This window comes from Glycine max, chromosome 15, assembly GCF_000004515.6.
Source record: "Glycine max cultivar Williams 82 chromosome 15, Glycine_max_v4.0, whole genome shotgun sequence".
Classification (NCBI taxonomy): domain Eukaryota; kingdom Viridiplantae; phylum Streptophyta; class Magnoliopsida; order Fabales; family Fabaceae; genus Glycine; species Glycine max.
This window is the reverse complement of record NC_038251.2, coordinates 14,390,286-14,406,646: the sequence shown is the minus strand read 5'-3', so window position 1 is coordinate 14,406,646 and position 16,361 is coordinate 14,390,286. Positions and strand designations below refer to the sequence as shown.

The window sequence follows — 16,361 nt, the reverse complement described above, 5'->3', positions numbered from 1 at the left end:
CAAGTATGTCGTAGAACGAGCTGTGAAAAAACAAAGTGATTTCAAACCTTTGATAAGATTTTATGCATGTGATTGCACACATGGTTAGCATAACTTAAGTTTACCTCTTCACTCATTTGATCACACTATAAACAGTGAGATTTATGATGACTGCATGATTTTCATCCCTGATGCATAAATTAGGTTATAGATTGATACACTTTCACACTGGGCATTTGTACTCTGTAAAGGTCTGTTTGAAAATGGCCAAGTGTATATATCAAATATAATCATGATGTAGTGTTGCATTGCATCAATAATATTAAAGAGCATTTTTTTTTACGAAATATGTATAAATTTGACGCTGCTTGCATTATGATGAAAATATTATTTTCCTTGGGTTATGGGTATTCTTAACATGAACCTTAATTATCAAGATTTTAAGAAATTAAAAAATATATATTTATCATATCAAATAACTTAAAAAATTGTCCCAATACTATACATTCATGTATATTTTAACCCATATATTAAAAAATTATATTTTGATCTTTTACAAAAATATTTACACATATATAGGTAAATATTCAATTTATTTTTATTTATATTTTTTACTTTCAAATTTTATTTCTCAATTTTCATTTTAATTTGATTTAAATTTTAATTCTTGATACACCGTATCAATTTGAAAGTTTTTTTTTTTTTAAGACAAACTGAATTTTAAGATTTTTATAAGCTTAATAATTTGAATATGTTTTTAAAGTTTGACACGATATGTCAATAAAGATTATGTGTCTTCATTTTAATAATTTATTTCCCTAATTTTCTTCTCAATTTTAAAAACTCGTCTCTTCTTTATATAATAAATATTTATTATCAAAAAATAAAAATATTTAATATACTCTAAACTTATTTCTATCTTAAAATATTTGAATTAAAAAAATATTTGTAATGCACTTAAGTTTTGCTAGTTGGTAACTGGATTTATTTAAAAATAAATTGTTAATTCAAGAAAAAGTTATATATTGATACTAAGAATACAACTGATATTATAAAATTAAGAGCGGCTAGTTAAAGAATTAATAAATAAATATTAAAAATTATACTGTGCATTAAAAATTACGGTAAGAGTACATTAATAGTATATTTTTTAATTAAAAAAACTCTGCCTTTAATCCCTTAATTAATACCATTGGTATTTTGTGATGAAAATGAAATAAGACAACTCATTTCATGACTGTCTTCCGCACTTAGTATTTGAAACTATAAAAAAAAGGCTTAATCATATTTTTATATTAAACAATTTATTAAAAAGACATTTATTATATTATATAACTAAGTTTAAAAGATATTTTGCTCATTCGGAAGACACTGTTTTTACCAAAATATGAAAAGCTCTCTCAACATGGTCCTATTTAATATCAACAATTCTTCTTCAAAGGTATGCAAATAATCACATCAACAATTCTTGATTCTTAACATGTTGCATTGTGGTTTGCTTGCCTTGCGGCCTTTCAATGGCAAACTATTCTTCAAAATCAAAATAATGGGGTCGGGGTTTGAGAAGAAGAGATAATGGAACTTAATGCTAAAATTCAAGCTAGAGTGTGACTTCAATGAAACTTTTAAACTGTTGCCCCATGAAGTCTATTACACTTTTGTACCACCAAAGAAATGTCTATTACAATTATATACACATCAACATAATATGTGCACTAAATTGAGTAAGTCCCTGCTGGTTTAGAGGACAATGTCTGTGTTTTATTAGTTGGATAAATAAATATATACACACATTCAGCCTACAAGGATTCAACCTAGCATTGCAAATAAACAGATCAATGTTGAGTCAAGTAGAGTGAGATGGGTTTAATCCCAAAAGAACCACCAGTTGTGCATCTGAAGGAATTTCCATTTGCACACACAGTCCTTTTCAGTATTGGTTTTTTTCTCATGCCTTTTTTTTTTGGACTTTTCTCCACAACCTGACATTGCATCATGACAAACCTACAAAATAAGTGTTCAGATTGGTATTAATACACGGGCAAACAATACAACAAAAGACAATGCTTAAAAATAAATTACACAGATTTTGAACTACAAAATCATATGATTGCCAAAACAGCATAACCTTTACTTCTCTCTCTTTCATCTCAAGATGTCCCCTGTTCCCCAAGCCAAAAATTAGGGATTAAAGAATGAGAAATAAGCTATACCGCCACCAACCACAAAACGTCAGACACAAGGCAAATTGATACCAGACCTCTCATTAAGAAGGTATATGAGCGAATACAGAAGAATAGAGATAGAGATATGGGTCCAGTTGTAATTAACTCACCAAACTGTTATAACCAACTCAGTTATAGTCAGTAGAATATATAGGAGTTTAGTTAGAGGAAAGTGGTTGTTGTAGACTTCATTGGGAGAGGTTCTGGGCACTCTCTAATTGCCCTGAGTTGTAACATTCTCTTAGATCATACTGATCTAGAGAATCTCATCATAATAAAAGTTCACATTCTTTCTGTTCATCTTGTCCTAAAACCCTAATTTTTCCCCCAATTACCAGTTGATAGAATCAACTGGTATCAGAGCTGGTTCGTCCAGAGGAGGAAGAAATTCATTGTGAAGTCAAAGATGGATTCATTAATGGATAACGTTGAGAGAAGCTAGCAGGAATTACAAGTGCGTTCTGTGCAAGATGACGAATGGCGCAAGAGCATGGATATAATGATGCAAGAGGTGTTGGAGCAATTGAAGGAGCTGCAAAAGGGAAACTTGGAGCCGCAAATGGGATCTCCGGAAAGGGGAGAAGGTGGAGCTTCACATTTCTCTGGTAACAAAACAGAGAAAACGGAGTGGAGATGGAGAAATCTTGAACTGCCGATGTTCAATGGAGGTGACGTTGCAGGGTGGGTAGACAAAATTGAGAGGTATTTTCAACTCAAAGGAGTATTGGAGGAGGAGTAGAAGTCGCATTGGTAGCCTTGGAAGGCAAGGTGTTGACATGGTTTCAATGGTGGGAAACAAGGGCAGAGGATCAATCTTGGTGGGATTTCAAGAATGCTTTGTCACGAAGGTTTCAACCTGCTCTAGCACAGAATCTGTTTGAAGTGCTTTTGGGTTTGAAACAAGAAGGTACTGTGTCGGAATACAGAGATACGTTCGAAGAAATTTCATGCCCTCTCAAGATTGGGAATACCAATTACTTTAAGGGAAATTTCATGAATGGGTTAAAAGAGGAAAGTAGGGTGGAATTAAGGTTGCACCCGCTGAAAACCTTGGAGGAATTAATAGATTTGGCACTATTGATTGAACCTACAACATGATACTAAAGAAGGAAGGGGGCAATGCATTTTACAGTGCAGGACAATGAGGGGCAAACAGAAACATATTTGGAAGAATGGGAAATAAGCTATAGAGCCACCAACCGCAAAATGTCAGACACAAGGCAAATAAAGAGAGCATCAGCACAAAAGATGTACATAATTGAACGTAAGAATCATCGTGATAGCCTGATAGGCATTCCTTCTATAATACTTCCGCCAGTTTCTTCTATGCTCTCACTTATATTTCCAAGACATTCCTCATAAAATAGTCACCCTATTGTATGCCATCAAAACTTAAATTGTGAAGTAGCTTGGCACAAGTGTCAACCTACTGATGCATAATATATTAGAAAAATTTGTGTTTACTTTTTACCTATAGATTTGACAATAATTATGTTATTTAGGATTTTGATATCTTTTCTTAGTTTTATAGATTTTATCTTTGATTGAATATCTATTCTAAGGAAAATTGTATTTTATTAAGATTATATATCTAAATAGGATTTTTGTTATCTTTGGGCTACCATTTAGATACCTTAACGTAGGAGTGACCATAGTTTCAGTTCAATTCAGTTTTTATTTTGAACTGAACTGAACTTTTATTTGGATAAAAACAGTTCAGTTCAGTTATTAATAACAGTTTTAATTTAGAAAACTGAACTAAACTGTTTGATATGTACAATGCTTTTGCAGAAGAGGAAGAATGTGAGAAATGGCATTGTAATAGTATACATATCAGACTGAGTTACTTTGCAGCTCTTTTCACATTAACCCCCTTTGCTTTCAGAAATCATTCCACACAAGCATGGCTGCAGACATGACAGTTTTGAACTGAACGAGACTAGAGAAAGCTTTGGATATTGAACGTATCAAACCACACTAGTATATAGAAAGCTTTTGATATTGAACTGAATTATGCTTGTGTGGAAGTTGGTTGACTCAGTTTTGACTAGTATATAGAAGGCCTCCAAATGTTTGACTCAGTTTTGCTTTCCTTATGGAACTGAACGAGACTAGTATAATACAGAAAGCTTTTGATATTGAACTGAACTATTATTAGAGTACTCAAACCAGTTTTTTATTATCAAAAGTTCAAAACAGTTTTGAACTGAACTGTTTCTTTATAGTTCAGTTTATAAAACTGAACCCACCAAATAATTCAGTTTCAGTTTTATATGATTAAATTTCAGTTTAATTACAGTTTAGTTCAGTTCAAATCAGTTAGTTGAGCACCCCATCCCTAAATGCTTCAAACTTTTATGTATTATTGATATTTTGCTTTCCTTCAGGAAAAAAAAGTCAAAGTACTCTACGTTAATCAGTCAGGGAAGTACCCAACTACCCTGCCCAAAGGGCATACTCTTAGTTACCCTCCTACATCACATAATTGCTGCAAGGATATGCACATAAGGCTGAGTAATAGAAGGTGTATGAAACAAGCTATTAACATTTTAAAATAATAATCTTCATAAGTTTCAATGTTTTGAATTAAATCTCCGATCTCTCCTCCTTTTTCCTTTCAAAATCATGCATTGATATTAGATAGGCAGGTTGTAAAGTAGCACATGTTATAAGAAATTTAAAAACTCCTCCTTTCCTATGTTACCATCAAAAAACCAAAGGTTGATTTGCACTACAGATTATAATGTCCACATATATAGGCACAAGCACAGAAGAAACTTCCAAGCTAAAGAAGCAAGCTCACCGCAGCAACTGGCTTGGCTAAATTATGGATCATCCTTCCTCATCTTCTGAGTGAGCTACATTTTCTGAAAATGTCAGAACCTTCACTTTCACAGTCCCATTTGTCCCGTCTAGGCCATTTATCTCTATATCAGTATCCTCACCATCAGTAGATTCATTCTCTAAAGTCAAAAAGACAAGCACACAGAATTGTTTGAGTTCATAAATCACAATATTTTCACCCACCCCAAAGTGCAAAATGTTTACATTGTTCCATTTGCAGTCTCAAATGTAGAATAATTATTGTCTTATAGAGCGAGCTTAATGTTCAATTCAAATCAATAACTTTTTACACAAGAGACTTATGAAGAGCAAATTAAATGAATCTCTGGTGCTCAAGTATTCATCAACCTGTTAGCAATGGGCCATTAGAGTGCACTCCTCGTAAGTACATAATTTGTTCATATATAGTGCCAATAATGCATAACACCCATCACATTGCTTTGGAGCTTTTCCTGCTCATGTCTCACATTTTTAACACGCACATGACAAACTGCATCCTACCAGCCCGTTAAGACTAAAACCTAAACTAGCAGCTATAACTATTTTCCATTAACAAACACATATATCACTTTTCACAACCATCCACACCAGGAAAATGCAGCAGAATCTGATGAAAGGCATACAAAAATTCAATTGGAATAAGTTGCACTCAAATTAAGCCGCTTGAAAAATAGTAATGCAGAATCAGCATTAGAATCATTAGTTTGCACCTTTTTAACCAAAAATTACATCTAAAAGTTAAGATAACCGTTGCAGAAACATTCATCTCTAGTATATGATAAAGAGAATACCCAAATGGCCAAATCAATCAATAAGAATAAATCCATCATCAGCATTGGCATAATACTACAGATTCTAAACAAAGTTCTAAATCACAATCCAAATGTTAATTGATAATTTGATATTACAGAAAATTACGAACAAATGCATAATGCAGCTGATGCAACCAATTGTAGTCGCAAACACCCAAAAACCTTAACTTTGCGGTTGCGGTCTGTTTTTTAAAACCCTGGTTCAAAGTGTGAGAAGGAAAAAACAAACACCACCCCCAAATCAATCCATAAAAAACACACCCAGACACCAACACACACAGGCACCCATGTCTAAATGCGACCAATGCAGCTACAATTGCTGTCACAAACACCCAAAAGCCTTGACTTTGCAGTTGAAATTGTGGACAACGACAGTTTTTTAAAACATTGGTTCTCAATGTCAGCCAGAAGAAACAATCACCACCCCCGACACCCATATCTCCTTTTTCCTCAATTTCCCAGAAAACCCCGAAACGCAAGACCAAAAAGAGGGAGGGCGAAAAAGCACCAATTTTGTTTATTTATTCATTGACCAAATTAGACAAAAGGGCAAAAAATGAAATTTTGAGAAAAAGGGGGTGTGGAAATTAGTTACCATCGATGAAGAAATTGCTCACAAATGCAGCTAATGCAGTATTTGAAGTTGCTGCCGTGGACCGTTTTTAAAACCTTGGTTCTAAATGTGAGCAGGAAGAAACAACCCCCACCCCCAATCAATAAACAAAAAACACACCCGACACCCATGTCCCTTTTCCCTCAATTTTCCCTAAATTTCCCCGAAACACAAATCCAAAAGAGGGTGTGAAAAAGCACCAATTTTGATTATTTATCCATTGATCCAATTGAACAAAAGGGCGAAAAAACGAAATTTTGAGAAAAAGGGGGTGTGGAAATTAGTTACCATCGATGAAGAAATTGCTCACAAATGCAGCTAATGCAGTATTTGAAGTTGCTGCCGTGGACCGTTTTTAAAACCTAGGTTCTAAATGTGAGCAGGAAGAAACAACCCCCACCCCCAATCAATAAACAAAAAACACACCCGACACCCATGTCCCTTTTCCCTCAATTTTCCCTAAATTTCCCCAAAACACAAATCCAAAAGAGGGTGTGAAAAAGCACCAATTTTGATTATTTATCCATTGATCCAATTGAACAAAAGGGCGAAAAAACGAAATTTTGAGAAAAGGGGTGCTGGCAATGAGTTAGTTACCATTAGTTACTCTTTTCCCCCAAAATTTCCCCGAAACACAAATCCAAAAGAGGGTCTGAAAAAGCACCAATTTTGATTGTTTATCCATTGACCCAATTGAACAAAGGTACGAAAAATGAGATTTTGAGGAAAAAGGGGGAGGTGGGAAATGATTTAGTTACCATCGATGAAGAAATTGACGGAGGGCCAGCCGCGGAGGGTGGAGAGGAGGGGGGAGCAATCGTGGGGGTGGCGGCGGTGGTCCTCGTAGGTGAGCTTGTGGACTAGGTCGGCGACGTTGGAATGGGAGGGGCGCGGTGGGACCCAGAAGGAGGACCCCGGGACGAAGGGGAGCCAGTCCGGTGTGTTCTTCTTGACGAGTATACGCTGAATTAGGTCGTCGAAGTGCTTCAGCGCCACGTCGTACTCCGCCATGTCCACCTCCCCCATCGCCGCCGCTGCCTTGCTCGATCGCCGTCGGAGGGGGACAGAGAGGGAGGGGAGGCGGCGGAGGGGCCCGGCCTTGCAGCGGAGGACACCGAACATCGTCGTCGTCGTCGTGATTTGAGAGAGAGATGGGATTGAATTGGTTGCCTATAGATATGAGAGAGAGAAGAAAGGTAGGTTGGGTTGGGAATGAAAGACGGTGACTTTCGGAGCTGTACGGATGGATGGATGGCTGGACAAATATAGTACTTACTTACAGATGTAGGCTATATCCAATCAATTTTAACAACATCATTTCTTTCTTCCAAAAAAAATATAAAATAAAATAAAAATCAACATTAGCAACATGATTTACAAACGCGTCTCAAAGATAAAATAATATGGAAAATGATACCAAGTTATTATTATGGAATAAAAATATTTATTGAAAAATACAATAGTATATTTTTCATATGATTTTTAATGTGATTCTAATAATTTTTATTTACTTATTCGTTCCTTAATAGTTGCTCTTAACTACCGGTTAGAATGCCCCAAATAATATACCATGTATTAAGAAAGAGTTTTTACATCATTAAATCAATAAAAAAATTATTATATATATAATAAATTTATTAACTTTTATAATAATTATATTAACATTATAAGTCATACTAATAGGACGGATCTCACATTACTCGTGTACATAAATAAATATATATATATATATATATTTAAGTTAGTTAATATAAAATATGTAAAATTATTTATTTATTTTCGTATTACGATAGGTATTATAACAGAAGACATATCATATGAGAATGATCATTTTATGTAAAAATGACAATAGTTAATATTAACACTTAGATTAAAATGAAAATTCTAGATTTAAAATATTTTAAATTCAAATTAAAATTTCATTTAACCACAAAATCTCTAAAATATTCAATAAATAGAAAATCAAATATCTAAAAGATATGACTTATCAAATCCTACATCATCACCATCACCACTATCATGTCATATATTCGTCATCACCATAACCACCTCCATGACTACTATTGTCCTTGTGTCACCACCGTAAACATCACCATGACGAGTGTGGGTGTGGTGATTATAAAAATGGTGATAATGATTATTATGATAGTTTGAGATATTTTAGGATGTGATAAATTAAATCTTTAGATATTTGATTTTTTTTTTCGTGATTTTATGATTAAATGAAGTTTTAATTTAAATTTAAATATTTTTAATTTTAACTTTCCATTTTAATCTAACAATTAAGATCGATCATTTTTTTATCTTCACATGATTATTCTCATATGATACGTCTTTTATTATAATAATTATAATCATTAAGATTAGTTGGTATTAAAAAATAGTTGTGTTTATTATTATTATTGTAATGCTTAAGGTGATAATTATAATAAAATTATGTAAAACTAATTGTGTGTTCATAAAATCTCTCCTTTTGTTTTTATAACAATGGTTAAAATTATTATCATTTAAAACAAATATTAGTTTCAATTTTAGTAATTATTTTTTTAAAAAAATATTACTTATTAAAAGCTAGATATTTAAGTAATTACAATATTTAGAAATTAGACTATTAATTTATTAAACATGTTTATAATATAAATTTTCTTTATGACGAATTCTAAATCTTTTTACAACATTTTCTTATTAATTTTTCTATTTTTATGGTAAGTATTAAATATATTTTATATTTTTAAGACATTAAATATATATACTTTTCATTTAATATTTTATTTATAAGATAGTAAAAAAGGTTTTAAGAGGACTAGTGCAATGATATAAGTATGTAACATCTTTTATTTTGTAAAAAAATATTTTTAAAAATATTCTATATTGTTTTTTTTTAACTGAATGATAAGATAAAGTCTTTACTCTAATAACACGTGAAAAACATAATAATAATTTGTTCTATCTTATTTAAATTTATAATTTGATAATCCAACTAGATGTGATAGGTTTTCATTGTTAACTTATCTTATCCTTTTTTTTCGTTAAAAAAATTCACCTAAAGAAAAGTTTGATTAGAAAAAGATAAGACATTATAGATATTTTTTTCTCCTCTTACTCTTACCTTACACCACATTAACTATTCCATTATATAACGCATTTTTTATATTCAGTCTCCTTTTTTCTAATTATACTTCCCTTATTAATATAAATACCTAGTATATTCAAAATACCCCAATATCATCATTATAAAAAATACATTTCAAAATTACTGTTTAATTTTTTATATTCTTAAAAGTACTTTCTGAAATACAAAAATTTAAATATCATTCCAAAATGTATATTCCAAAATACATAATTATAGATTTTGAAAAATATTTTCCGAAATAAAATTTTAATTTTGTATCCCAGAAAGTATTTTCTTGAAGTTTAAAAAATTATGTAAAGTACTTTTCAAAATTTAATAATAAAAAAACATGTTGCATCTATTCCAAAATTTAAAAAGATGATAATATTCAACAAAGTGGTAAACAAAGAAAGCATTGTAATGTGTTTATACTCCATCACTTGAACCTCTAATCAAATTACACAAATGTGTAAATCATGTATGTAGATTCAAAGCTTGTAAGCATTTATCCTAGTTTGTAGCAAAATAATAAATCTATTAGATAACTAAACCAACAAGATAAGGTAGAAAGGAATGTTTTGTTGCCATGGAAGTAAAAACTGGAGTGAAACAAAGGAAGGATTCTAATGAAAGTGAGGGGAAATGTTTTGTTGTCCCATAAGGAGTGCATTGTATGGGGGGTGCAATCGTGTGAAGGAAAGAAGAAGGTTTGAGGGGATTGTGGGTATGAGTATAGGTATCCGACAAGTACGAGGATGAAGATTAAAGTTACTACCCACACTGGTATGAGGTCGGATATGAGTGTTTTTTTTAAAACGTGAGTATAAGGACAAATATTATAGAATCCTACTCATTGTTATCATTCCACAAGTCATTAGAAACAAAGTGGAGTCTTATTTCAAACCTTTTTTTCTCTCTCACATGATCGCTCACTCCCTTCTACCCAACAATGCATTTCTACCAGGACAACAAAACATTCCCCCTCTTTCATTAGAATCCTTTCTTTCTTTCACTCCAATTTTTACTTCCATAGCAACAAGACATTCCTTTCTTCCACACTTTATTGGTTTTACTTCTTTGATAGCTGTATTATCTTGATATAAACTAGGAAAAGTGCTTACAAGCTTTGGATCTCCGTACATGGTTTGCACATGTTGTGTAATTTGGTTAGAAGTTCAAGTGGTGGAGTATAGACACATTAGAATGCTTTCATTGTTTACCACTTTACTGAAATAATCATCTTTTTGAATTTTGGAACAAATGCAACATGCTTTTTTCATTAAATTCTAGAAAGTACTTTCCAATTTTTTTTTTCTTATGGAAAGTACTTTTTCGGAATACAAATTAAAATTGTATTCTAGAAAGTATTTTTCAAAACATATAATTATGTGTTCTGGAAAGTAGATTCCGAAATAATATTTAAATTTTGTATTACAGAAAGTACTTTTTGAAATACAAAAAATTAAACATCAATTTTGGAATGTTCTTTCCTGAATGATGATATAAGGATATTTTTTAGTATAGTGAGTATTTATACTAGCAAGGGGATTGTAATTAGAAAAAAAAAAAGAGTGAATATAGTAATTGTCTCATAACTATAGTCACTTTCCATCATTATTTATTTCCACTCCAACTATCATTGTAGTGTAACTTGTAATCACTAGGGTTAGGCATAGTTTGTGTTTGATCTTAATCCCAATAAATCTTTTAAAACCCATTATATTTTTTTTTCTTGTAAGAAATTTTAAAATTTTAAAATCAAATGAATCTTAGTTTGAGAATTAGACAATTTGGTATTTTCAATTATTATGGTCCAAAGGCCTATTTTTCTAATTCTTAGATTGGTTGTTCAATCAATGGTGTTATTTTATTTAATTCATCAATACATTCATTGTAAAACACAATTGACATATTCATTAATTAACATAGGGTAAATAACATATTTAGTCCTTGAACTATGCATTTGTTAACAATTTAGTCCTACATTTTTTAAATGGCCAATTTAGTCTACAAATGTGTAAATGTTGCAACAAATTAGGCCAACCGTTAAACAATTATCAATTTTGTCCTTAAAGTATGACACTTAATGTCATAGTAGTAATGAAATTATACTACTTATTGACAAATTAACCCACTACATACATGAACAGGACTTATAATAAATGTTGGACTAATTCATTGACATACTTGTACATTTATTAACTAAATTGGTCGTTTTAAAATTGTAGAGACTAAATTGTTAGTAAATGCATAGTTCAGGGACTAAATAAGCTATTTACCCTAAATACATTCATTATAAAAATAAATTGATAGAATCATTATTTAATAAGAACATGCATTCATGAATTTGCCAAACAAATTTCATATACATATGTAGAATAAATAAAGTGGTTTAATAATAACTCCTAACTCTCCAATGTTTTGTGGAATCTAATGAACTTTCATGTGTGATGCTTAGAGCCGAAAACATAAGCAAGCTTCATCGGATACAAGCAAATAATTTAATAACATGATATTAAATGCTTGTATTATGAGTAAGTTAATAAAATTATTCAAATGAGAAAAATAATTCTAATTATATCGTGAGTAATCTAAACTATTTTAGCCCAATTGTTATGACAAAAACAACTCTTACCTTATGATATAAACATGATCTGACATGATAAGTTGTATATAGTTAAATAAGTAACAAGAGCACACTTTAATAGTCTTTCTGAAATTTATAGGATCTTATGGATCTTCAATTGACTATGCACAAAGGAATATTACATAAAGAATCACACCACATGACCAACCATTTGAAATCTACAAAAGATCCAATCTTGGTAAGAAATTGAGAATATGTGATCATATGATGAACTCTTAAATGGAAGTGGGAATAAATTTGAATTGTCAAATCATGGTTGTCAATTGTCATATATTACGGCTTAACATAGTTTTTAAGGCCCTTGGAAAAATAATATAGAAACTCTCATTACATTCCCATCGTACTCCTCACATGACAAAACCTTTAGAGTGTGTTTGGATGAGAAAATTTTAAATTTTGAGGAATTTTGGGTGTGTTTGGTTTGCATTTTCATTTTCTATTTTCATTTTCTGAAAACTGTTTTCATTTTCAAAAGATTAAAATTCTGAAAATATGTTTGGTTTGACTTCTTGTTTTTTGCTTTCAAGAAATAAAAACACTGAAAATGCATTTTCAAAAGGAAATGTATTTTTAGATTTTCTTAAAATTACATTCCTTGTCACCGCATTTTCATTTTACCCAAAATGAGGTTCCTAGTTTTAACTGAAAACAGTGAAAATGAGATTTTATTGTTTCCAGTTTTTGGTTCGTTTGAGAAAATATTTTCACTGAAAATGTTTTCAAAAATCCAACCAAACGCATTTCTATCACCATTTTTTATTTCCAATGAAAATGAAAACAAAAAAGAACCAAACCAAACACCCCCTTAAATTCTAAGAATTTCAATTACTTCAATAGAAATTCTTTTATTTTCAAAATTTTGTGTTTGGATAAAAAAAATTAAAATTGTGAGGGTGAAAGAAAATTAGTCGCAAGTTCGAGAATGGGGAACTTTTAGGTGGAAGAGAATATGAAGGTTATAAAGGAAATAGAAGAACGTTTTGAAAAGTTCTTCTGTCAAGAAGAGGATTTCAATTTCTCACTTTTTAGAAGGAAATTAAAATTCCACATTTTTAGTTGTTTGAAATTTTGTTTTAACATTCCAAAAATTTAAATTCTTCATAAGAAAAACATCCAAACAATGAATTTTAGATTAAAGAAAATTAAATTCTCTGATAAATTACTTTTGTCAGTTAAAATTCTCTATCCAAATGCACTCTTAAAGTAATGTATGTTGGTGTTCCAACAATTGATTTAGGTTGAAGATGTAGTAGAACATACTATAATTGCATGTTAAATTAAATAGGATGGTCAACAAAAATTATAATATAAGGTATAAAATATATCTTGAAAAATGACTCTTTTAGGTGAATGCTATTAACCTTAGAGTAATAAAGTACAAATTTTAAGTCAAGGAGATATATTTTTATCCAAGAGAATATTTTCAATTTTATATCTATATAATAAATTTGACTTGGATAAGGACAATCTAACATTATTGTAACTATCGGAAACACAAACGTGACACGTCTGTGTGTCTCCACTTCTATTTCACTATCATATTTTTTGTGTTAAAATTAATATTTTTTTAATTTATCTTATTATGCATTGATGTGTATAATATTAATATAGATAACTTTAATTATATACATAGAAAAAAAGTGTTACAAGTATTATAAATATTAAAGTCAAAGTAAAAATACTATTTATGTACTATACTTCAATAATTAGTAGTATTTGTATATCCGTATTTCTATTACAATAAATTCAATATATTATTAATTTATTTTACTATGCATTAATGTGTATATTAGTTTTAGTTTACTATTTTTTCTAAACTTATGACTATTTATGGTAATACAATAATTTAATATATTTTTATGCATTGCTTAGAATCATATTCTAATTATATAAAAAATTTCTTTTATTCAATAATAGTATAAAGAAGTTTGATTCTTATTTTCATAGTTTATTTTCCAACACTTTTTTTCCCTTTTATCTTCTATTTTGTGCTTTCATCCCACCATTCAAACTTTAAAAAGCCACAAATAGTAACTCAAAATTATCTTTTAAACTTCATAATATTAAACTAATTAAGTATTACATATTCAGAAACCATAAATTTGTATTAATTGTGAGGGAATCCAACTATTTTTTAAAATAAAAAGAATAAATAAATGGGAAATGTAGTATACAAATTTGTAGGTTTTTAAAAATAAAAGTTTGTATTTTTAGTTAAAAAAAATGGTTGATTTTTTAAAATGTAAAAAGGATCAAATTTAAATAAAAATTTGGCATATTTTAAATAATTTAAAAAAGCCAGTTTTAATTAACAAATTGATAAATTTTTAAAAATGAATAGATTTAATTTACAAAATGGTAGATTTTTAAAATTTAAATATGTGTTTTATTTAACTAACAAATAAGTAGATTTTAAAAATTAGTAATGGACAATTAATTTTTAATTCTAGTAAATGAAGCGCTACCTTTTAAAAAAAGAATTATTTTTATAATTTTAAAAATGAACAGATTTAATTAGCAAAATGGTAGGTGTATAAAATTTAAATATCATTTTAACTAACAAATAAGATTTTTAAAATTGTACGAACATTTATTTTTTTAATTTCAGTGAATGAAAATAATAAATAAAATTAAAATTTAGCATTTTTAATAATGTAAATGTACTCTTGATCACCAAATATGCACAAGTGGTATAAGATTATCATTGCTTGTTGTGTAATAAAAGACATTTTAAGATTAATAATAACAAAGGATGACAAACTGATTGGTAAAAAAAAACTATAGCAATCGCCTATTTTAAGATCCATCAAACAAAAACTTCAATTCACTACATTAGCCTTGTGTTGTTATCATGCTAATAAGACACTACCACATCACCAGGTGAACATGATTAGAACTTTGAAATGTTTATAAGACTGTGTAATAATTAAAAGGTAGTTAAGTTCATGTCCTATGAGAACTATTAGCAAACAAAAAATTTGCAATATCTTTTGACCAACAATTCCAAAAATAAAACACTTCATCTTAGCATTCCAAAAATTGGAAAGTGAAGTAGTTCAAACCTGCAAAAGCAAAAATTGGGTAGCGTGTTTGAGTGGACGTACGGTACATGTAGTTCCCGATCAATGTTGAAGCCATTGGAAAAATTAAAACTAATCTATAACAATATATAAATAAATGACCAATGGTCGTCATTTTTAGAAATGGAAAATATTGTGAAATGGGAGAAACATACCATAATTTGGATTTGTCACGGTAGATCTTAAGTAGTTCATTGGTTTCTACCCATGTAACTCATTATGGACATTTTACATAAGCACATTGAAATAGAACAAAGTCATTTCTCAGGCATAGTTAATACTATATGGTACGAAGATGATTTAGGCAAGAATTCAAAAGAGGAAAAAGAAAATTTCACACATTAAAAATGGGCTAAACCTACTTAAAAAACACTACATATAACATGAACCAATTTCAAAGAGAAAAATAATACTATCTAATCAAGCATACTTGAAGAGAAAATTCATATATAGTCTAGCACAAATCCACTTTGTCCTCATAATCACTTCTCTTCTTCTGCTTCTATAATTCAAATATAGTAGGGGTTAAAAATAAAATGCCTTTAGTGTAAAGAACCTTTTGTTTTTATTCAAATGAAAAAGATATTGAATGTTATGAAAGCAAAGAATGTAGTAAAGGAAAAAGAACTATAAGAAATGAGGATGGAAGAGAAGAAGTTTACCATTGTGAGAGCATAAGACCTTACACAACCATCATCCATGCGAATGTCTTGTATTCACGAATTGACCAATAAGAATAATTCTGAATCACTTGCAAACTCCTCCCAAATCTGTTGATTCTCACTCTGTTGGTGAAGGTTTTAGCTTGTACAACTAAAGACCTTATATAACTACTACATATCATCTAATCGATGTATCTAGCAAATCAGACAAATGCTCTCAAATCCCAACAATAATTGAACTCTAAGGCAAAACAAATAAAAGAAAGGCAAGTTCAAAAATTCATAAACCATGATGAATAATCAATCATACTTACAATCATTATTAATCAATATAATTAATTATCCAATCAACACATTGTGAAATTAAAAAGAAAAAAGTTCAAGGAT

General features: G+C 30.0%; 1 protein-coding gene across 3 annotated transcripts; it reads right to left on the bottom strand.

Moving 5' to 3' along the window:
• Nucleotides 1–1,587: 1,587 nt before the first annotated feature.
• LOC100814045 (uncharacterized) lies at nt 1,588–7,748 on the bottom strand. 3 transcript variants are annotated; one of them, XM_041010147.1, is made up of 3 exons: nt 7,232–7,748; nt 5,008–5,116; nt 1,780–1,983 (listed from the first exon to the last, which is right to left on the bottom strand). In XM_041010147.1, exons 1-2 carry the CDS (start codon nt 7,593–7,595, stop codon nt 5,037–5,039), a joined length of 444 nt encoding a protein of 147 aa, XP_040866081.1. In that variant the 5' UTR covers nt 7,596–7,748; the 3' UTR covers nt 1,780–1,983; nt 5,008–5,036. The 3 variants fall into 3 exon arrangements, with proteins under 3 accessions (XP_014623636.1, XP_040866081.1, XP_003546431.1); XM_003546383.5 differs by having other exon boundaries at nt 5,008–5,167; nt 7,232–7,746; XM_014768150.3 differs by lacking the exon at nt 5,008–5,116 and having other exon boundaries at nt 1,588–1,983; nt 7,232–7,747.
• Between the last annotated feature and the right edge of the window lie 8,613 nt (nt 7,749–16,361).